This window comes from Entelurus aequoreus, linkage group LG12 (assembly GCF_033978785.1).
Source record: "Entelurus aequoreus isolate RoL-2023_Sb linkage group LG12, RoL_Eaeq_v1.1, whole genome shotgun sequence".
In the NCBI taxonomy this organism is placed as follows: domain Eukaryota; kingdom Metazoa; phylum Chordata; class Actinopteri; order Syngnathiformes; family Syngnathidae; genus Entelurus; species Entelurus aequoreus.
The window spans coordinates 72,422,395-72,446,155 of NC_084742.1; the positions used below are offsets into that span (position 1 = coordinate 72,422,395).

A 23,761-nucleotide genomic window follows, 5' to 3' on the forward strand; every position below is an offset into this window, starting at 1 on the left:
CTGTGAGAATTATGATTAATTCGTCATCCAAACGGGAAGATATAAACATCCCATCAGTCTTTGTCCCAGTGAGAGCAGACATTGCACAGTAAGTGGTTGTTTTATTATGTTCTTGTTTAGCATTTAGCAATACTGCTACATGATGCTTAGTGTTTGACTAAAGATGCATATGTTTAGCACACAGCTTCTAAAACTTGTAGATCATCCTCCTTATATTCAGCCTCAAAAATAGAAGTTTCTGGATCATTATTTGTCCCAGAGTAGTCGTGATTAGTAGTAGTGTTGTTGTTGTTAAAAGGGAAAAGCGAACATTGTGATGAGTCTGTGAAATTAATACTCCGCCGCATGTTTAAAATGAGCAAAATATGTAAATATTACATATTATGAATGTTACTACATGACATATATACTCACATCATGTATATATGTCATGTTATTATGAATGTTACTACATGACATATATACTTACATCATGTATATATTAGTGAAGTGAAGTGAAGTGAATTACATTTATATAGCGCTTTTTCTCAAGTGACTCAAAGCGCTTTACATTGTGAAACCCAATATCTAAGTTACATTTAAACCAGTGTGGGTGGCACTGGGAGCAGGTGGGTAAAGTGTCTTGCCCAAGGACACAACGGCAGTGACTAGGATGGCGGAAGCGGGGATCGAACCTGCAACCCTCAAGTTGCTGGCACGGCCGCTCTACCAACCGAGCTATACCGTCCCTATATTACATGTTATTATGAATGTTACTACATGACATATATACTTACATCATGTATATATGACATGTTATTATGAATGTTACTACATGACATATATACTTACATCATGTATATATTACATGTTATTATGAATGTTACTACATGACATATATACTTACATCATGTATATATTACATGTTATTATGAATGTTACTACATGACATATATACTTACATCATGTATATATTACATGTTATTATGAATGTTACTACATGACATATATACTTACATCATGTATATATTACATGTTATTATGAATGTTACTACATGACATATATACTTACATCATGTATATATGACATGTTATTATGAATGTTACTACATGACATATATACTTACATCATGTATATATGACATGTTATTATGAATGTTACTACATGACATATATACTTACATCATGTATATATGACATGTTATTATGAATGTTACTACATGACATATATACTTACATCAGGTATATATTACATGTTATTATGAATGTTACTACATGACATATATACTTACATCATGTATATATGACATGTTACTATGAATGTTACTACATGACATATATACTTACATCATGTATATATGACATGTTATTATGAATGTTACTACATGACATATATACTTACATCAGGTATATATTACATGTTATTATGAATGTTACTACATGACATATATACTTACATCATGTATATATGACATGTTATTATGAATGTTACTACATGACATATATACTTACATCATGTATATATGACATGTTATTATGAATGTTACTACATGACATATATACTTACATCAGGTATATATTACATGTTATTATGAATGTTACTACATGACATATATACTTACATCATGTATATATGACATGTTACTATGAATGTTACTACATGACATATATACTTACATCATGTATATATTACATGTTATTATGAATGTTACTACATGACATATATACTTACATCATGTATATATTACATGTTATTATGAATGTTACTACATGACATATATACTTACATCATGTATATATTACATGTTATTATGAATTTTACTACATGACATATATACTTACATCATGTATATATTACATGTTATTATGAATGTTACTACATGACATATAAACTTACATCATGTATATATTACATGTTATTATGAATGTTACTACATGACATATATACTTACATCATGTATATATTACATGTTATTATGAATGTTACTACATGACATATATACTTACATCATGTATATATTACATGTTATTATGAATGTCACTACATGACATATATACTTACATCATGTATATATGACATGTTATTATGAATGTTACTACATGACATATATACTTACATCATGTATATATTACATGTTATTATGAATGTTACTACATGACATATATACTTACATCATGTATATATTACATGTTATTATGACTGTTACTACATGACATATATACTTACATCATGTATATATGACATGTTATTATGAATGTTACTACATGACATATATACTTACATCATGTATATATTACATGTTATTATGAATGTTACTACATGACATATATACTTACATCATGTATATATTACATGTTATTATGAATGTTACTACATGACATATATACTTATATCATGTATATAAAACAATGATTGAGGTATTTGGATGTTTTTAGAGCGCTTCATAGGCTTGCGAGCCTTTATTTACAAGTTAGAATGCATTAAAAAAAACCATGTGTTCTTGTCTTACATAAGGATTGTGAATGATTGGCAAAATTCCCCCAAAAAGTGCAGTTCCCCTTTAAGATAAAATGACTGCAATAAATGAATCATTATGGTGGCTTTTCTTTCACAATCGCACGATGGCTCACAGCAGCACGGCAACCTGGCAAAGTCCTCCATTAGCCAGGTGGAGCCCCAGGCAGGTGCGGTCAGCAGATATGTATACATGTGAATTCACCAAACAGCCACTGATTGAGTAGTGCTGGTTTGCTTTTGTTCTGACAGAGAAACATGAGGCTGAGAAGACGACACACCAGGTCAGATGTATTCCAGAACTTTTATTTTGATTTCATGTGTCAGATTTCGTCTAAAACAAGTCTTTTGCAGAGCCCGGAGGAAGCGCTGTGGTTTGATGTAGGTGTGTTTAAAAGCCTCTTTTCAGAGGTCCACTGCTATTATCTGCCTGTTGAGAACCACCAGGTGACCCCAAGCAGTCGGCCTTCTGTTACAAAAGAGGTAACTATAATCACAGTCATCATCACGTGTACACACTAGGGCTGGACAATTAATCACATTTGCATTTCGGCTGTTCACGATCATCAAAATATTATAGTCCAAATAACGATTAATGGGCCGCACAAAAAGTAAAGCATTTCCGTTCTAACATAACCGTGGACACAGAATTGGCCACACAATCCACTGTTAAATGCAGAGTATCAGGAACATTGACATAAATGTAAGTGAAATGTTGTCATTGTGAGGAGAAGGAACATTTGTTTGGGAAAATAATGTTTCTAGTAAAAAAAGATCCTGGAGATGACAAAAGATCTGGAACTCACAGACCTCATTGGAGCCCTCTTGAAAGACAGGCGCTCCTATGTTACGGTACTTTAAACAACAAGCAAAGTCGCTGGCGATGAGAGAAGAACGGCCTACCTCAAGGTAGTGTGCTGGCTCCACTACTGTATAACATCTATACCAACGACCAGCCAAAGGACCAGAACACTGAACGATTCATCTACGCTGACGACCTCTGTGTAACATCTCAAGAGAGTACGTTTGAAGCGGTAGAAGCAAACCTCACCTCAGCCCTAGATGAGCTACTCCTCTACTACTAGCGAAACATCTACATGCAAACCCTGCAAAGACACAAGTCTGCTCGTTCCATCTCAGGAATTGGCCTCTTAACATCAAATGGTCTGGAACACCACTTGAGAACTGTACCAACCCTGTCTACCTTGGCGTAACCCTGGACCGCACCCTCTCCTTCAAGGAACACATCAAAAACACCAAACTGAAAGTCAGCTCCAGAAACAACATCTCACGGGAACTGACAAATTCCAAATGGGGAGCCACAGCACACACACTAAGATGTACTGCTTTGGCCCTGTGCTATTCCTCGGCGGAGTATGCATGTCCTGTCTGGAAGAGATCAACCCATGCCAAGAAACTAGACCCAGCACTGAACACCTGCCGCTTGATCACTGGTTGCTTGAAGCCTACCAACCTGAACAACCTACATCTCCTCGCTGGCATTGCCCCTGCAGACGTGAGACGGGAAGTTGCCAGCCGAGTAGAGTTCACACAAGCTACCAGTGATGAATGCCACCTCCTCCATGGACGTGAACCCTCAGCTTAATGTCTGAAGTCAAGGAGAATGTCCAGCCCCTAACAACATCTCGGGAAGAAACCAGACTCCAGCTATGGACACAAAGACTAGGAAGACCCCCCTCCTATTGACATGGGAATCCCCCCTTCTGAAGACCTGCCCCCGGGTCAGAAACACCATGGGTCCAGTGGAAGACACTAAACCGCCTGAGAACAGGAACGGGGCGATCAAAAGCTGCTATGGCCAGATGGGGCTACAAAACCGGCCCAACCACCTGCGAATGCGGAGAAGAGGACCACACGATGCAGCACTGCCTTGTCTGTCCTCTGCTACCCAGCCAGTGCAACTTCAAAGATCTCACAGAGTTCAAGGACAATGCAAAAGACTGTGTAAAGAAATGGGAAACTGTCATACAACCACATGCTTCAAAGACACGAAAACAAGAAGAACACACTCTGTGGCGGTAAAATAAGTGTAAAAGGTGACAAAAACCTAATTAAAACAGAAAAACTGAATTGTATTGTTATTTTATATTGCTGTTATTTATATTTATTTTGTTACTGTTATTATGTTACTAATTTATACCCGTTGTTCTTTCAAATGATGTTCCACGTTGAAGTGGTACAATAAATACTGGTGATTGCAATGTCAATGAAAGATAATGGTGGTTATTAATGTTGCCAAAATAGTCCACACAGTGAAGATGTTATTAATGGTCTGTGCGCTCCTTCCCTCAGAGGAGGCTTCAGGACTACCAAGAGCGAGAGAAGGAGGAGCTGACTGCAGGTCAGACTTACAGGTTTCGAGTGGCGGGCCTCAACTACTTGGGCCAAGGTGACTTCAGTCAGGTCAGTGAGTTCAAGACGTGCCAACATGGCTTCCCTGGAGCGCCCTCTGCTGTCAAGATCAACAAGGTAACACCTTGACTTGAGTTGGCATTGCTGTTGCAAAACTCTGTTATGGAGCAGTTCTTCCATCCAGGCCAACGACGTGGTCTGCATCACATGGGAAGCGCCTCCCTCTCCGTCAGGCCGCATCCTGGAGTATTCAATGTACATGGCGGTGAAGAAGAGCCGCTCGTCCAGCTCTGAAAGTCCCGGCCAACTGACCTTCATCCGGATCTACCGCGGTACCAAGATGTCCTGCACGCTCAGCTCCAACCAGCTGGAGAACGCACATCTGGACTGCTCCGCCTCCAGCCGCCCGGCTCTCGTCTTCCGCATCGCCGCCAAGAACGAGCAGGGCTACGGCCCGGCCACCCAGATCCGCTGGATTCAAGGTGGGAGCAAGGCTGCTTTATTTGGCCATCCACCTAATTCCATTTCCTGTTGGTCTTCCTGGCAGATCTCTTTAAAGCGCGGGCTGGATCAAAGGCAGATGTCTGTGGTGCTGATGGTCGCCTTGCTGCTGACAGGTGACAACTTCTCTTGTGGATCATTCAAGTTTGTCTAAGGCCATGTCCACACTTTATAAAACACATATTTGGGCTGAAAACAATCTCCATCCACACAAGTGTAGTTTCAAAATGGTCTATGTCTACACACACACACACACACACACACACACACACACACACACACACACACACACACACACACACACACACACACACACACACACACACACACACACACACACACCTGCTGTCATGCACATGTTGTTCAATCAGAAGCCTGAAAAAAGCAACAATATCTGACTTGGTGCAGCATTACACCTCCTATTGTGTTTATTTTGATACACCTTAGACCATGTACATAATCTTTCAAACCAGCCTGCACTTACACACAATCCTGGGAACATTATTAAAGAGTGAATGTGCTGCTGAAAGCCAACACTCATAGAATTAGAACATGGTCATGTATTACATGTGCCGTCAAGTCTACATTATTTATCAAATCAGCACGCACTAACGAGCCAAGGAAACCATTTTGCATCTTTAAGTATCTATATAAAGCACACGGACGTGTGTGTGCCACTGCAAAACTCCCATGGAATTATAAAGCATTTCATCATGGATATAATGATATAGTGTATATTGTCTTTAACATCACTACAAGGAATATGTAGTACATGTGTAATGAAGTATATATTGTCTTTAACATCACTACACACTACAAGGAATATATAGTACATGTGTAATGAAGTATATATTGTCTTTAACATCACTACACACTACAATGAATATATAGTACATGTGTAATGAAGTATATATAGTATTTAACATCACTACACACTACAATGAAGAGGCGACATTATGTTCTTTTTTGTTGCTTGGTCGCTTTTTATGCGCGAGCAAAATGCAAGTAAGGCCTAAGTATCTGTGTTGGTGTGGACATGGCCTAAGTATCTGTGTTGGTGTGGACATGCCCCAAGTATCTGTGTTGGTGTGGACATGGCCTAAGTATCTGTGTTGGTGTGGACATGGCCTAAGTATCTGTGTTGGTGTGGACATGGCCTAAGTATCTGTGTTGGTGTGGACATGGCCTAAGTATCTGTGTTGGTGTGGACATGGCCTAAGTATCTGTGTTGGTGTGGACATGGCCTAAGTATCTGTGTTGGTGTGGACATGGCCTAAGTATCTGTGTTGGTGTGGACATGGCCTAAGTATCTGTGTTGGTGTGGACATGGCCTAAGTATCTGTGTTGGTGTGGACATGGCCTAAGTATCTGTGTTGGTGTGGACATGGCCTAAGTATCTGTGTTGGTGTGGACATGGCCTAAGAATCAGTGTTGGTGTGGACATGGCCTAAGTATCTGTGTTGGTGTGGACATGGCCTAAGTATCTGTGTTGGTGTGGACATGGCCTAAGTATCTGTGTTGGTGTGGACATGGCCTAAGTATCTGTGTTGGTGTGGACATGGCCTAAGTATCTGTGTTGGTGTGGACATGGCCTAAGTATCTGTGTTGGTGTGGACATGGCCTAAGTATCTGTGTTGGTGTGGACATGGCCTAAGTATCTGTGTTGGTGTGGACATGGCCTAAGTATCTGTGTTGGTGTGGACATGGCCTAAGTATCTGTGTTGGTGTGGACATGGTCTAAGTATCTGTGTTGGTGTGGACATGGCCTAAGTATCTGTGTTGGTGTGGACATGGCCTAAGTATCTGTGTTGGTGTGGACATGGCCTAAGTATCTGTGTTGGTGTGGACATGGCCTAAGAATCAGTGTTGGTGTGGACATGGCCTAAGTATCTGTGTTGGTGTGGACATGGCCTAAGAATCAGTGTTGGTGTGGACATGGTCTAAGTATCTGTGTTGGTGTGGACATGGCCTAAGTATCTGTGTTGGTGTGGACATGGCCTAAGTATCTGTGTTGGTGTGGACATGGCCTAAGTATCTGTGTTGGTGTGGACATGGCCTAAGAATCAGTGTTGGTGTGGACATGGCCTAAGTATCTGTGTTGGTGTGGACATGGCCTAAGTATCTGTGTTGGTGTGGACATGGCCTAAGTATCTGTGTTGGTGTGGACATGGCCTAAGTATCTGTGTTGGTGTGGACATGGCCTAAGTATCTGTGTTGGTGTGGACATGGCCTAAGTATCTGTGTTGGTGTGGACATGGCCTAAGTATCTGTGTTGGTGTGGACATGGCCTAAGAATCAGTGTTGGTGTGGACATGGCCTAAGTATCTGTGTTGGTGTGGACATGGCCTAAGAATCAGTGTTGGTGTGGACATGGTCTAAGTATCTGTGTTGGTGTGGACATGGCCTAAGTATCTGTGTTGGTGTGGACATGGCCTAAGTATCTGTGTTGGTGTGGACATGGCCTAAGTATCTGTGTTGGTGTGGACATGGCCTAAGAATCAGTGTTGGTGTGGACATGGCCTAAGTATCTGTGTTGGTGTGGACATGGCCTAAGAATCAGTGTTGGTGTGGACATGGTCTAAGTATCTGTGTTGGTGTGGACATGGCCTAAGTACCTGTGTTGGTGTGGACATGGCCTAAGAATCAGTGTTGGTGTGGACATGGCCTAAGTATCTGTGTTGGTGTGGACATGGCCTAAGAATCAGTGTTGGTGTGGACATGGCCTAAGAATCAGTGTTGGTGTGGACATGGCCTAAGTATCTGTGTTGGTGTGGACATGGCCTAAGTACCTGTGTTGGTGTGGACATGGCCTAAGAATCAGTGTTGGTGTGGACATGGCCTAAGTATCTGTGTTGGTGTGGACATGGCCTAAGAATCAGTGTTGGTGTGGACATGGTCTAAGTATCTGTGTTGGTGTGGACATGGCCTAAGTACCTGTGTTGGTGTGGACATGGCCTAAGTGTCAGTGTTGGTGTGGACATGGCCTAAGTATCTGTGTTGGTGTGGACATGGCCTAAGTATCTGTGTTGGTGTGGACATGGTCTAAGTATCAGTGTTGGTGTGGACATGGTCTAAGTGTCAGTGTTGGTGTGGACATGGTCTAAGTATCAGTGTTGGTGTGGACATGGTCTAAGTGTCAGTGTTGGTGTGGACATGGTCTAAGTATCAGTGTTGGTGTGGACATGGTCTAAGTGTCAGTGTTGGTGTGGACATGGTCTAAGTATCAGTGTTGGTGTGGACATGGTCTAAGTGTCAGTGTTGGTGTGGACATGGCCTAAGTATCAGTGTTGGTGTGGACATGGCCTAAGTATCTGTGTTGGTGTGGACATGGTCTAAGTATCAGTGTTGGTGTGGACATGGTCTAAGTATCAGTGTTGGTGTGGACATGGTCTAAGTATCAGTGTTGGTGTGGACATGGTCTAAGTGTCAGTGTTGGTGTGGACATGGTCTAAGTATCAGTGTTGGTGTGGACATGGTCTAAGTGTAAGGTGAAGAAACAAAGACCAAAGTCCTTCCTGCCTGACAATGTTTGCTGGACTTGTGTGTCTTACAGCTGCAGCTGAAAGTGTTACTGTACTATCAGGAGACATGGACATCAAGCAATGCACATATTTATTTTTCTATTTAAATCATCCTTGTATATATTTTCATTTCAATATTTTTGTAATGATGCACCACATAACTCAAATAGTTTCAATCATGACATGTTTTGTATGCTATTTTTATGTTCGCATGGAGCAATTTTAATCCTGCCAATGTTTGATATCACCTTCAGTGTCCTTTGCAGCGATATAGTGTACTACGTTATTACAATCATGCCTTTTTCCATTACAATACTTTGGTGTTCACATTGTCATTTATCATCGTAGGACCATACATCTTTAATTATTACATTAAATATGAATGTGAGAAAATCACAGCAAGTGCTCATGAAAGATGTCATTCATGGCCTTTGAAGGGAGCTGGATCTTGTGGAGTTGTTCTTTTCAAAGAGCCCTTGCTCGTTAGTACACTTCCTTTTTTTGCAAGGTAATCACTGTAGCTGTTATATGATAATGTGGGAATGAGAAACTAATCTTTTACACAAATAGAATTATTCTGAAATATTGGCAATAATTGGGTGCCATGTCAACATGTTGGACAATGATGTCACTCATTTGAATTGTCCATAACTTTGTAGCATTTTAATAATAGATACAAATAAGATGTACAAATAAAATGTATATACCTGGATCATGTTTTGTTTAGTCATGTTCTGTTTAGTTTTGGACTCCCTTAGTTCCTGTTTTGTGCACCCCTGGGTTTGTTTTGGTTACCATGGGTGCTGATTGGGTTCACCTGCCTCTGATTAGTGTTCAGCACACTCACCTGCTGCCGGGCACTAATCAGAGAGCTACTTATTCACGTTGCTCGCCACACACTGTCTGGCTTGGTTATTTGCTGTGTGCAATCCTCCACTCCTGAGTTTGTTCCTTAGCCTCTCGTGCCATCGGCACACTTTCCTTTTCTTTGTTTCCTGTTTTTTGTATTGTGCTATGATTTATGAGGAATACATCATATCCTACCTTCAAGATGCTTGTGTCCGGACTTGTCCATCTGCATCCCGGGAGAACCACCCCCACGTCACAATACCAGTACAGTATAGACACCAACAAAAACAGTTAAAAATCAAAGTTAATTTTTAAATCCAGTTGCCAGTCGGGCGACATTTACATGTGCATGAATCACTTCTCAACGTTCATTGAAAAAGAATCGTTCAAAAGACTGGGTTCGTTCGTGAAGTTCACATCTCTGGCGCTCACTGCTCATTCATCAGCAAAATGCATTCACAGACCATTGAAATTGAAGTCAATTGTCCACGTGGAATGGAACAATTATACTTTACTTTCATTATCAGCACATTAGGACTAGTTGTAGTGACGGACGACATGTTAGCATGTAGCCAACATTAGCTTATTCCTGAATCAAACGCATGATTTGGAAAATGTACTCGAACCAAGTCAGTGAATATTGACAAAATATCGTCAAGGTGCTAATGTTGGCCGAACATATTTGCGCTTAGCCACAGCTATGTATTGATTGATTGAAACTTTTATTAGTATTGATTGATTGATTGAAACTTTTATTAGTATTGATTGATTGATTGAAACTTTTATTAGTATTGATTGATTGATTGAAACTTTTATTAGTATTGATTGATTGATTGAAACTTTTATTAGTATTGATTGATTGATTGAAACTTTTATTAGTATTGATTGAAACTTTTATTAGTATTGATTGAAACTTTTATTAGTAGATTGCACAGTACAATACATATTCCGTACAATTGACCACTAAATTGTGTAACCGAGGGTTTATATATGTCGCCTATACTGTATAAAAGTACATATAGGGTTTATATATGTCGCCTATACTGTATAAAAGTACATATAGTTGATATATGTCGCCTATACTGTATAAAAGTACATATAGTTGATATATGTCGCCTATACTGTATAAAAGTACATATAGTTGATATATGTCGCCTATACTGTATAAAAGTACATATAGGGTTTATATATGTCGCCTATACTGTATAAAAGTACATATAGTTGATATATGTCGCCTATACTGTATAAAAGTACATATAGTTGATATATGTCGCCTATACTGTATAAAAGTACAGAATAAACACTGAAGCTCCAGTTTTACACGAGGACCACTTTATTTCCTTTTCAAAAACTCCGCAACGTGTCACCACTTCCGCTCTTAGCGCCTTCAAAATAAGAGCTCAAGGCATATACTGTATAACGGCTTATAACAGGAAGTTAACATCACAAAGAGGCAAGTCCATAAAAATAGGTTGTAACGCCCGAATAAGTTTTTCAACTTGTTTAAGTCGAGGTCCACGTTAATCATTTTATGGTGTAACTACACTTGTTGTCTTTCCTCACAACGCCGGGGTGAGCTGAACTAATTATTCAAACTATATAGTCAATTTGTCATCGTCACTCTTACATTTGGGGTATTTTGTCCACGTCTTGTACTTTGAATACATCACAGGGGAAAAGTTTGATTATTCCCATACTGGAGAAGGCGTAAAACGCACCACCATTTATGACGTCAGGGCTTCCGGTACACTTCAGGGCTTTGTGACGTCAGCATCGTGGGGCTTTGAACCTGCAGATAGACACAACACACTTCCTATCATTCTTCTGCTACCGTGAGGACCAAATGGACTCCGAGCTTCCACACTTGCTGCCTGCAGCTGCCACTGAGATGGAGCCTCAGCATGAGATGGAGCTCCAGCACATGCTCACTGACCTGCAGAAGAAGTGTGACACTTATAAGTCCAACTATAATGTTCTGAAGCACGAACATTCCAGGTACACCTCCATCTGCTCTTCATCTGACACTGAGAGGGAGCTTGATGTGTTGCTCTCAGCTTGCAGGAGGAGGTGAAGCATCTCCAGGAGGAGGTGAAGCATCTCCATGGCCAACAGGAGAAGCTGCAGTCGCAGTTGTGTGAGTGCTCAGAGGAGCTGCAGGACAAGATGAGGGAGATGGAGAAGCTGCGACTGCAGGTAAAGAAGATCAACATAGCGAGGACAGTATTTTGCTCACCTTTACATCTTTCAACAAAAGCTAAGCTCCACAAAGAGCCATGAAAGCCATCACATTGATTGATTGATTGATTGAGACTTTTATTAGTAGATTGCACAGTGAAGTACATATTCCATACAATTGACCACTAAATGGTAACACCCCAATACGTTTTTCAACTTGTTTAAGTCGGGGTCCACGTTAATCAACTCATGGTAACATTGTAGACTTTGCATAGACTTGCAAGTGGTACACTACACAAACACACTATTGACCATACCACCACACACAAGTGGTACACTACACAAACACACTATTGACCATACCACCACACACAAGTGGTACACTACACAAACACACTATTGACCATACCACCACACACAAGTGGTACACTACACAAACACACACTATTGACCATACCACCACACACAAGTGGTACACTACACAAACACACACTATTGACCATACCACCACACACAAGTGGTACACTACACAAACACACTATTGACCATACCACCACACACAAGTGGTACACTACACAAACACACACTATTGACCATACCACCACACACAAGTGGTACACTACACAAACACACTATTGACCATACCACCACACACAAGTGGTACACTACACAAACACACACTATTGACCATACCACCACACACAAGTGGTACACTACACAAACACACACTATTGACCATACCACCACACACAAGTGGTACACTACACAAACACACACTATTGACCATACCACCACACACAAGTGGTACACTAGACAAACAGACACTATTGACCATACCACAATTTAAGTCTCAATTTAAGTGGACCCCGACTGAAACAAGTTGAAAAACTTATTGGGGTGTTACCATTTAGTGGTCAATTGTACGGAATATGTACTTCACTGTGCAATCTACTAATAAAAGTCTCAATCAATCAAAAACAAGTGGTACACTAAACAAACACAGCACTATTGTTGATGTCACACTTGTCCCACACATCCGGTGATGATGTCACACTTGTCCCACACATCCGGTGATGATGTCACACTTGTCCCACACATCCGGTGATGATGTCACACTTGTCCCACACATCCGGTGATGATGTCACACTTGTCCCACACATCAGGTGATGATGTCACACACATCAGGTGATGATGTCACACTTGTCCCACACATCAGGTGATGACTCCTCAACATGTGGAGTTGCTGAAAGTTCAGATGCAGCAGGAAATGGACCAGCCGGTCAGGGAACATTTCCACAAACTGGAAGAGGTCAGTTTTGGATGATCTCCAACGCCACCACAACACTTTTAGGGCCTAGCTAAATGCATACAGTGGAACCTCCATTTACAAACTTAATTGGTTCTTGTGCAGTTTGTACATTGAAAAGTTCTTATAGTGAAGCACATTTCTCCATAAGAAACAAAGTCAATATGCAAATATTTCAGTGAAGTCAAGTTGGATACAGGATCATCTATATCTTTATTAACAAGCCAAAACAACAACAACAAGATGAACTGTTCTCTGTATGTGCTGCTCTGCCAACACACCAAAGTCCCTTTGGTGCCCTCACAAACAATCAGAAGTCACAAAAATGAAGGTGGTAAAGGGAGGTTCCGCTGTACTCTATTTCCTGACATTAAGTAAATGGCCTTTTTCTTGTCCCGCCACTTCAACCTTGACAGATGTTTAGTTGTGTTTGCAGGAGGCCGAGAAGTACAGGTCAGACTTCAACAGGCTGCGTTACGCCTCCACTGTGCTCAACACCCAGTTTGAACACCAGGAGGACCAACATGCTGGCGTACTCGAACGCCAGCGGCTGCGCTACGAGGTGGAGGTGAGTACTTATCAGCCATACCAGGGACGTCCAAACTATTTACCTTGGGTCAATCTACTATTTTCAAAAAACTAATATCAAGAGCATGGGAAGTATTGTCATCAATCAGGAATATCAAGTAGCTTTTTTCCCATCATGCATTGCAGGGGTGTCATATTAAAATGTGTCTATAACATCCACAAAGTTGAGTGAGCAGGTTGTCTTATGTGTGTTGACTTTCTGTGTTGGTTGTTTTGCGCCATGAGTGGGAAAATGTGGTTTGGATTGGGTCATATATAAAATGTTGTGCTGTTTACACTTCAATTTTAAATTCATTGTCATGAACCTGAATACTACAAGCTTTGGACACCCCCGACTTATGGTCTTTATTGACTTAATGGACTTCTGGGTCTTTATTGACTTAAAGGCCTGCTGAAAGCCACTACTAGCGACCACGCAGTCTGATAGTTTATATATCAATGATGAAATCTTAACATTGCAACACATGCCAATACGGCCGGGTTAACTTATAAAGTGACATTTTAAATTTTCCGCTAAACTTCCGGTTGAAAACGTCTATGTATGATGACGTATGCGCGTGACGTCAATGGTTGAAGCGGAAGTATTGGGACACATTGTATCCAATACAAAAAGCTCTGTTTTCATCGCATAATTCCACAGTATTCTGGACATCTGTGTTGGTGAATCTTTAGCAATTTGTTTAATGAACAATGGAGACTGCAAAGAAGAAAGCTGTAGGTGGGATCGGTGTATTAGCGGCTGGCTGTAGCAACACAACCAGGAGGACTTTGACTTGGATAGCAGACGCGCTATCTGATGCTAGCCGCAGACCGCATCGATGATCGGGTGAAGTCCTTCGTCGCTCCGTCGATCGCTGGAACGCAGGTGAGCACGGGTGTTGATGAGCAGATGAGGGCTGGCTGGCGTAGGTGGATAGCTAATGTTTTTAGCATAGCTCTGTGAGGTCCCGTTGCTAAGATAGCTTCAATGGTGTCGTTAGCAACAGCATTGTTAAGCTTCGCCAGGCTGGAAAGTATTAACCGTGTAGTTACATGTCCATGGTTTAATAGTATTGTTGATCTTCTGTCTATCCTTCCAGTCAGGGGTTTATTTCTTTTGTTTCTATCTGCATTTAAGCACGATGCTATCACGTTAGCTCCGTAGCTAAAGAGCTTCGTCGATGTATTGTCGTGGAGATAAAAGTCACTGTGAATGTCCATTTCGCGTTCTCGACTCTCATTTTCAAGAGGATATAGTATCCCAGGTGGTTTCAAATACAAATCCGTGATCCACAATAGAAAAAGGAGAGAGTGTGGAATCCAATGAGCCAGCTTGTACCTAAGTTACGGCCAGAGCGAAAAAAGACACGTCCTGCACTGCATTCTAGTCCTTCACTCTCACGTTCCTCATCCATGAATCTTTCATCCTCGCTCAAATTAATGGGGTAATCGTCGCTTTCTCGGTCCGAATCTCTCTTGCTGCTGGTGTAAACAATGGAGAAATGTGAGGAGCCTTTCAACCTGTGACGTCACGCTACTTCCGCTACAGGCAAGGCTTTTTTATCAGCGACCAAAAGTTGAGAACTTTATCGTCGATGTTCTCTACTAAATCCTTTCAGCAAAAATATGGCAATATCGCGAAATGATCAAGTATGACACATAGAATGGATCTGCTATCCCCGTTTGAATTAAAAAAAATTCATTTCAGTAGGCCTTTAATGGACTTCTGGTCTTTATTGACTTAATGGACTTATTAGGTCTTTATTGACTTAGACTTAGACTTCCTTTTTATTGTCATTCAAATTTGAACTTTACAGCACAGATAAGAACGACATTTCGTTACATAAACTCATGGTAGTGCAGGATTAAAAAAGCAATAAGGTGCATATATAAATAAATAAATATATATTTATAATATATATATAAATATATATAAATAAATAAATAGATTACTGTACAGATAAATAATAATAATAATAATAACTGGGATTTATATAGAGCTTTTCTAAGTACCCAAAGTTGCTTTACATGTTAAAAACCCATCATTCATTCACACCTGGTGGTGGTAAGCTACTTTCGTAGCCACAGCTGCCCTGGGGTAGACTGACGGAAGCGTGGCTGCCAATTTGCGCCTACGGCCGCTCCGACCACCACCTATCATTCATTCATCATTCATTCACCTACGGCCCCTCCGACCACCACCTGTCATTCATTCATCATTCATTCACCTACGGCCCCTCCGACCACCACCTGTCATTCATTCATCATTCATTCACCTACGGCCCCTCCGACCACCACCTGTCATTCATTCATCATTCATTCACCTACGGCCCCTCCGACCACCACCTGTCATTCATTCATCATTCATTCACCTACGGCCCCTCCGACCACCACCTATCATTCGTTCAACATTCATTCACCAGTGTGAGCGGCACCGGGGGCAAGGGTGAAGTGTCCTGCCCAAGAACACAATGGCAGCAATTTGGATGTCAAGAGGTGGGGAGCGAACCTGCAACCCTCAGGTTTCTGACACGGGCGCTCTACACACTACGCCATGCCGCCCCTGATAGATAAATATATTGCACTTTTTTCACATGCGTCCACGTTTATGTATGTTATATTGTCTTTTTTATTCCAGCCAGTTCATCCATTTTGGGGGGAGTTGAGGGGGTCATTTAATTATGATGCGTTCAAGAGTCTTACGGCCTGAGGGAAGAAGCTATTACACAACCTGGAGGTTCTGCTTCGGAGGCTGCGGAACCTCTTTCTAGAGTCCAGCAGTGAAAACAGTCCTTGGTGGGGGTGGGAGGAGTCTTTGCAGATTTTCTGAGCCCTGGTCAGGCAGCGGCTTTTTGCCATCTCCTGGATAGGAGGAAGAGGAGTCCTGATGATCTTTTCCATCGTCCTCACCACTCTCTGGAGAGACTTCCAGTCTGAGGCCCTGCAGGCTCCAGTCCAGACAGAGATGCAGGTGGTCTCTATAGTGCCTCTGTAGAATGTGCTGAGAATGGGGGGAGGGAGCTGTGCTCTTTTCATCCCACTGAGCTCTTTTTACAAGAGCTCCGGTGTGTAGGGACCAGGTCATATTGTCAGTTATCTGCACCCCCAGGAACTTGGTGCTGCTTACTATCTCCACCGCTGTGCCGTTGATGTAGAGTGGAGTGTGGCTGGACTGGTGCTTCCTTAAGTCAACGATGATCTCCTTGGTCTTGTCGACATTCAGGACCAGGTTGTTGGTTCTGCACCAGTCAACCAGATGTTTCACCTCCTCCCTGTAGTCCATGTCATTGTTGTCACGGATGAGGTCCACTACTGTTGTGTACTTCACAATGTGGTTAGTAGTGGACCTGGCGCAGCAGTCATGGGTCATCAACATGGACTCAGTACGCAGCCCTGGGGGGAGCCGGTGCTCGGCGAGATGGCACTGGAGGTGTTGTTGCCCACTCTCACAGATTGGGGTCTGTCTGTGAGGAAGTCTAGCAGCCAGTTGCATAGCGGGGTACTGAATCCAAGGTTTGCTCACCAAGTGCTGCGGGATGATGGTGTTGAATGCTGAGCTGAAGTCCAGGAACAACATCCGCACGTGTGTGTCCTTTCCTTCCAGATGTTCTAAGCTCAGGTGGAGTGCAGAGGAGATGGCGTCCTCTGTGGAGCGGTTAGGGCGATAAGCAAACTGGTATGTGGGGGGAAGTCTGGAGACAATATATTCCTTTACCAGCCTCTCCAAGCACTTCATTATGATGGGGGTGAGTGCAACGGGGCGGTAATCATGGAGGGAGGAAATTGTGGTTTTTTTTGGCACTGGAATGATTGTGGCCGTCTTAAAACACGATGGTACCACAGCCTGGGTCAGCGAGATGTTGAAGATGTCTGTGAGAGCCCCAGCCAGCTGGTCTGCACATCCTTAAGCACCTTGCCCGGAATGTCATCAGGTCCCGGTGCTTTCCGGGGGTTCACTCTCCTCAGGGTTTTCCGGACATCCGCTATATCCAGGTTGAGCGGCTGCTCATCAGGGCGAGGGATGGATTTTCTCGCCGGAGTGGTGTTAAGTGCCTCAAACCTTGCAAAGTAGTTGTTGAGGTCATCTAGGAAGCTGATACTGTTGTCACAGGGACAGGGGGCAGCTTTATAGTCCGTGATGACATGTATGCCCTGCCACATTCGTCTAGTGTTTGTAGGGTTCTCCAAGAAGTCCTGCACTTTCTGACTGTGAGCACGCTTTGCAAACTTAATGGCACGGTTCAGGTTAGCTCTGGCTGATTTGAATGCCACCATGTCGCCAGACTTGAAAGCCTTGTTCCGAGCCTTCAGCATTGCACATACCTCACTGTTCATCCAGGGTTTGTCGTTGGCCCGTGTGTGGATGTTCTTGATCACACTGACATCCTCCATGCACTTCTGAATGTATGCGGACACAGACTCTGCATACTCCTCCACATGTGTGATGATTTTCGGTGGTGGCTGCTTTGAACATGTCCCAGTCTGGTTTCCAAGCAGTCTTGTAATGCTGACATGGCTCCCTCTGGCCAGGTCCTCACCTGCTTCACTGCAGCTTGCTTCCTGATCAGCAGTATTAGATCAGAAGTATTCCCATGCTAGCGAGGAGGTCCAACGTACACGCATCTTTCAGTCCAAAACGGCCCGATCTATCCACATCCAGAATTGTCTGGCGGTCGTATGTGACCACGGAGTGTCCACGCTGGAAGCCAGCCATGACATTTAAAGAATTGTCCGATACTTTTGCCAAATTGTTCTATTTCTACCATGAGCGTCTGCAAGCCGCAGCCCGTCAGGGCGCCACCATCTTGACACTTAATGGACTTCTGGGTCTTTATTGACTTAATGGACTTCTGGGTCTTTATTGACTTAATGGACTTCTGGGTCTTTATTGACTTAATGGACTTCTGGGTCTTTATTGACTTAATGGACTTCTGGGTCTTTATTGACTTAATGGACTTCTGGGTCTTTATTGACTTAATGGACTTCTAGGTCTTTATTGACTTAATGGACTTCTGGGTCTTTATTGACTTAATGGACTTATGGGTCTTTATTGACTTAATGGACTTCTGGTCTTTATTGACTTAATGGACTTATGGGTCTTTATTGACTTAGTGGACTTATGGGTCTTTATTGACTTAATGGACTTCTGGGTCTTTATTGACTTAATGGACTTATGGGTCTTTATTGACTTAGTGGACTTATGGGTCTTTATTGACTTAGTGGACTTATGGGTCTTTATTGACTTAATGGACTTATGGGTCTTTATTGACTTAATGGACTTATGGGTCTTTATTGACTTAATGGACTTATGGGTCTTTATTGACTTAATGGACTTATTGGGTCTTTATTGACTTAATGGACTTCTGGGTCTTTATTGACTTAATGGACTTATGGGTCTTTATTGACTTAATGGACTTATTGGGTCTTTATTGACTTAATGGACTTCTGGGTCTTTATTGACTTAATGGACTTATGGGTCTTTATTGACTTAATTGACTTCTGGGTCTTTATTGACTTAATGGACTTCTGGGTCTTTATTGACTTAATAGACTTCTGGGTCTTTATTGACTTAATGGACTTATGGGTCTTTATTGACTTAATGGACTTATGGGTCTTTATTGACTTAATAGACTTCTGGGTCTTTATTGACTTAATGGACTTATGGGTCTTTATTGACTTAATGGACTTATGGGTCTTTATTGACTTAATGGACTTATGGGTCTTTATTGACTTAATGGACTTATTGGGTCTTTATTGACTTAATGGACTTATTGGGTCTTTATTGACTTAATGGACTTATGGGTCTTTATTGACTTAATGGACTTATGGGTCTTTATTGACTTAATGGACTTCTGGGTCTTTATTGACTTAATTGACTTCTGGGTCTTTATTGACTTAATGGACTTATGGGTCTTTATTGACTTAATGGACTTATGGGTCTTTATTGACTTAATGGACTTATGGGTCTTTATTGACTTAATTGACTTCTGGGTCTTTATTGACTTAATGGACTTATGGGTCTTTATTGACTTAATGGACTTATGGGTCTTTATTGACTTAATGGACTTCTGGGTCTTTATTGACTTAATGGACTTCTGGGTCTTTATTGACTTAATGGACTTATGGGTCTTTATTGACTTAATGGACTTATGGGTCTTTATTGACTTAATGGACTTCTGGGTCTTTATTGACTTAATGGACTTATTGGGTCTTTATTGACTTAATGGACTTCTGGGTCTTTATTGACTTAATGGACTTCTGGGTCTTTATTGACTTAATGGACTTATGGGTCTTTATTGACTTAATGGACTTCTGGGTCTTTATTGACTTAATGGACTTATTGGGTCTTTATTGACTTAATGGACTTCTGGGTCTTTATTGACTTAATGGAGGGTGGGTCATGTGGTCCTTCTTAGATCGCTCAGCTGAGGAAGGAGAAGGAGAGCCTGTTGGCCCAGTACCAGCATTCTGACCCTCTGCAGGACAGGAAACAGCTGGAGATGGTCCTCAAGGAGAAAACCCAGCTCACCATGTGGGTCAAGAGTCTGCAGGCGGAGGTGGCCGAGTTGCAGGCCCGGAAGGACAACTCTGACCAGCAGGTGGAGAACATTCAGCTCTCCCAGAACCGGCAGCTGGCAGAATCTCAGGCTCTGGTCAAATCTCTTGAGGTAAGACCTGGCATATCATGACCGCTGCCAAGAACCTCATAGAACCTGCTCGCAGGCGGAGCGCCAGTCTTTGGACCTGCGAGTGGTGCGCATAGAGGGAGAACTGAACCTCAGCCAGGAGCAGCACAGCCAGCTGACTGGACAGTTGCACAAAGCCAAAAGAGAAGTTAGCGCCCTCACATGCCAGGTCAGTTAAAGACACTTCTTACAATCAGTACCCTGGAACCTCCATTTACAAACTTCATTGCTTCTTGGATCAAAAAGTGTGTATAGTGAAGCAAATGTCTCCTTAAGAAACAAAGTCAATATGAATAATTGGTTCCAGCCTAGACAAAAGTCCATATTTTAGTGAAGGTTTGTGCACGCAATATAATAAAGAACTGTACATCAACAAACATAACAAGGCTTTGATTAGTGTGTGTGTGTGTGTGTGTGTGTGTGTGTGTGTGTGTGTGTGTGTGTGTGTGTGTGTGTGTGTGTGTGCTGTTGGAAGAGGCGCTGCTGAACGAAAGGGGGTCTTCTCCACCGCTGTGAAATAAGTCCGCTTTGGCATCTTTTTCCAGAAAAGTCCCATCTCATCACAATTAAAGAGGAACTGCACTTTTTTTGGGGTTGTATTTATCATTCACAATCCTTATGTTGGACTAGAACATGTTTTAGTTTTTTGATGTATTGTAAGTAGTAACATTTGCAAGTGAGAGGTGGCTAACAATGCAGATCATTAAATCCTTCTAAGAAACATTCCAGAAGCAACAACAATACTCCAGTGTCCTCAATATTAACAAGTAATAGCAACATTGTTATTACAAGCGCTAACGCCAAGGAACTACTTTTAGCAGCGCCGTGATCACAGAGAGCTAACTAGCTTATGCTGCTATATTGACATATTGAGCTGCTGCGTCGCCTCTGAGTTGCTGAAAGTTAATTGTAGATGATAAATCATGCCTCTCACCTGGATAGTTTATTATTGTTCTTCGGTCACTGGTCAACAAAATAAACAAACAGTTTTACATAAACAACACTTGTACATTCATAAATGGAAAATGTTGCAGACTGAAAGGGTTTAGGCTGAAGTTGAACACTTAAATAGTAGAAGGTTGTGGACATAAACCCACAAGTTGGTCCACTTTGACATCCAACTTAGACCTGAAGATGGCAAAAGATGCTTGTTTGCTTCATGATTACGATTAATCTTCAGCCAAACCGGAAGATATAAACATCCCATCAGTCTTTCATCCCAGTGAGACATTGTACAGTAAGTGATTGTTTTACTATGTTTGTATATCTTGTTTAGCACTTAGCAATACTGCTACCTTAGTGTTTGACTAAAGATGCATATGTTTAGCACACAGCTTCTAAAACTTGTAGATCATCCTCCTTATATTCAGCCTCAAAAACAGAAGTTTCTGGATCGTTATTTGTCCCAGAGTAGTCTTTGTTGTCTCTCATCAAGTCTGCCATGATAAGTAGTCTTGTTGTTGTTGAAGGAAAAGTGAACGTTGTGATGCGTCTGTGAAATTATTGATCAAAATATGTAAATATTACATGTTATTATTAATACATGATATACTTACATGTATATATTACATGTTATGAATGTTACTACATGACATATATACTTACATCATGTATATATTACATGTTATTATGAATGTTACTACATGACATATATACTTACATCATGTATATATTACATGTTATTATGAATGTTACTACATGACATATATACTTACATCATGTATATATTACATGTTATTATGAATGTTACTACATGACATATATACTTACATCATGTATATATTACATGTTATTATGAATGTTACTACATGACATATATACTTACATGTATATATTACATGTTATGAATGTTACTACATGACATATATACTTACATTATGTATATATTACATGTTATTATGAATGTTACTACATGACATATATACTTACATGTATATATTACATGTTATGAATGTTACTACATGACATATATACTTACATCATGTATATATTACATGTTATTATGAATGTTACTACATGACATATATACTTACATCATGTATATATTACATGTTATTATGAATGTTACTACATGACATATATACTTACATCATGTATATATTACATGTTATTATGAATGTTACTACATGACATATATACTTACATCATGTATATATTACATGTTATTATGAATGTTACTACATGACATATATACTTACATCATGTATATATTACATGTTATTATGAATGTTACTACATGACATATATACTTACATTATGTATATATTACATGTTATTATGAATGTTACTACATGACATATATACTTACATGTATATATTACATGTTATGAATGTTACTACATGACATATATACTTACATCATGTATATATTACATGTTATTATGAATGTTACTACATGACATATATACTTACATCATGTATATATTACATGTTATTATGAATGTTACTACATGACATATATACTTACATCATGTATATATTACATGTTATTATGAATGTTACTACATGACATATATACTTACATCATGTATATATTACATGTTATTATGAATGTTACTACATGACATATATACTTACATTATGTATATATTACATGTTATTATGAATGTTACTACATGACATATATACTTACATCATGTATATATTACATGTTATTATGAATGTTACTACATGACATATATACTTACATCATGTATATATTACATGTTATTATGAATGTTACTACATGACATATATACTTACATTATGTATATATTACATGTTATTATGAATGTTACTACATGACATATATACTTACATCATGTATATATTACATGTTATTATGAATGTTACTACATGACATATATACTTACATCGTGTATATATTACATGTTATTATGAATGTTACTACATGACATATATACTTACATTATGTATATATTACATGTTATTATGAATGTTACTACATGACATATATACTTACATCATGTATATATTACATGTTATTATGAATGTTACTACATGACATATATACTTACATCGTGTATATATTACATGTTATTATGAATGTTACTACATGACATATATACCTACATCATGTATATATGACATGTTATTATGAATGTTACTACATGACATATATACTTACATGTATATATTACATGTTATTATGAATGTTACTACATGACATATATACTTACATCATGTATATATTACATGTTATTATGAATGTTACTACATGACATATATACTTACATCATGTATATATTACATGTTATTATGAATGTTACTACATGACATATATACTTAC

The 23,761-nt window shown here is 40.3% G+C and overlaps 1 protein-coding gene across 1 annotated transcript in view; it reads left to right on the forward strand.

Annotated features, from left to right (window-relative positions):
* The window catches only part of LOC133661320 (host cell factor 2-like), a 47,724-nt gene that overhangs the window by 12,440 nt on the left and 11,523 nt on the right, over positions 1-23,761 (forward strand). The window contains exons 10-20 of the mRNA XM_062064445.1: positions 2,613-2,664; positions 2,747-2,778; positions 2,849-2,977; positions 4,808-4,984; positions 5,052-5,349; positions 5,415-5,484; positions 11,793-11,931; positions 13,130-13,222; positions 13,656-13,787; positions 20,203-20,454; positions 20,510-20,641. Coding sequence (XP_061920429.1) covers positions 2,613-2,664; positions 2,747-2,778; positions 2,849-2,977; positions 4,808-4,984; positions 5,052-5,349; positions 5,415-5,484; positions 11,793-11,931; positions 13,130-13,222; positions 13,656-13,787; positions 20,203-20,454; positions 20,510-20,641 — 1,506 coding nt within the window. The remainder of the gene's footprint in view (positions 1-2,612; positions 2,665-2,746; positions 2,779-2,848; positions 2,978-4,807; positions 4,985-5,051; positions 5,350-5,414; positions 5,485-11,792; positions 11,932-13,129; positions 13,223-13,655; positions 13,788-20,202; positions 20,455-20,509; positions 20,642-23,761) is intronic.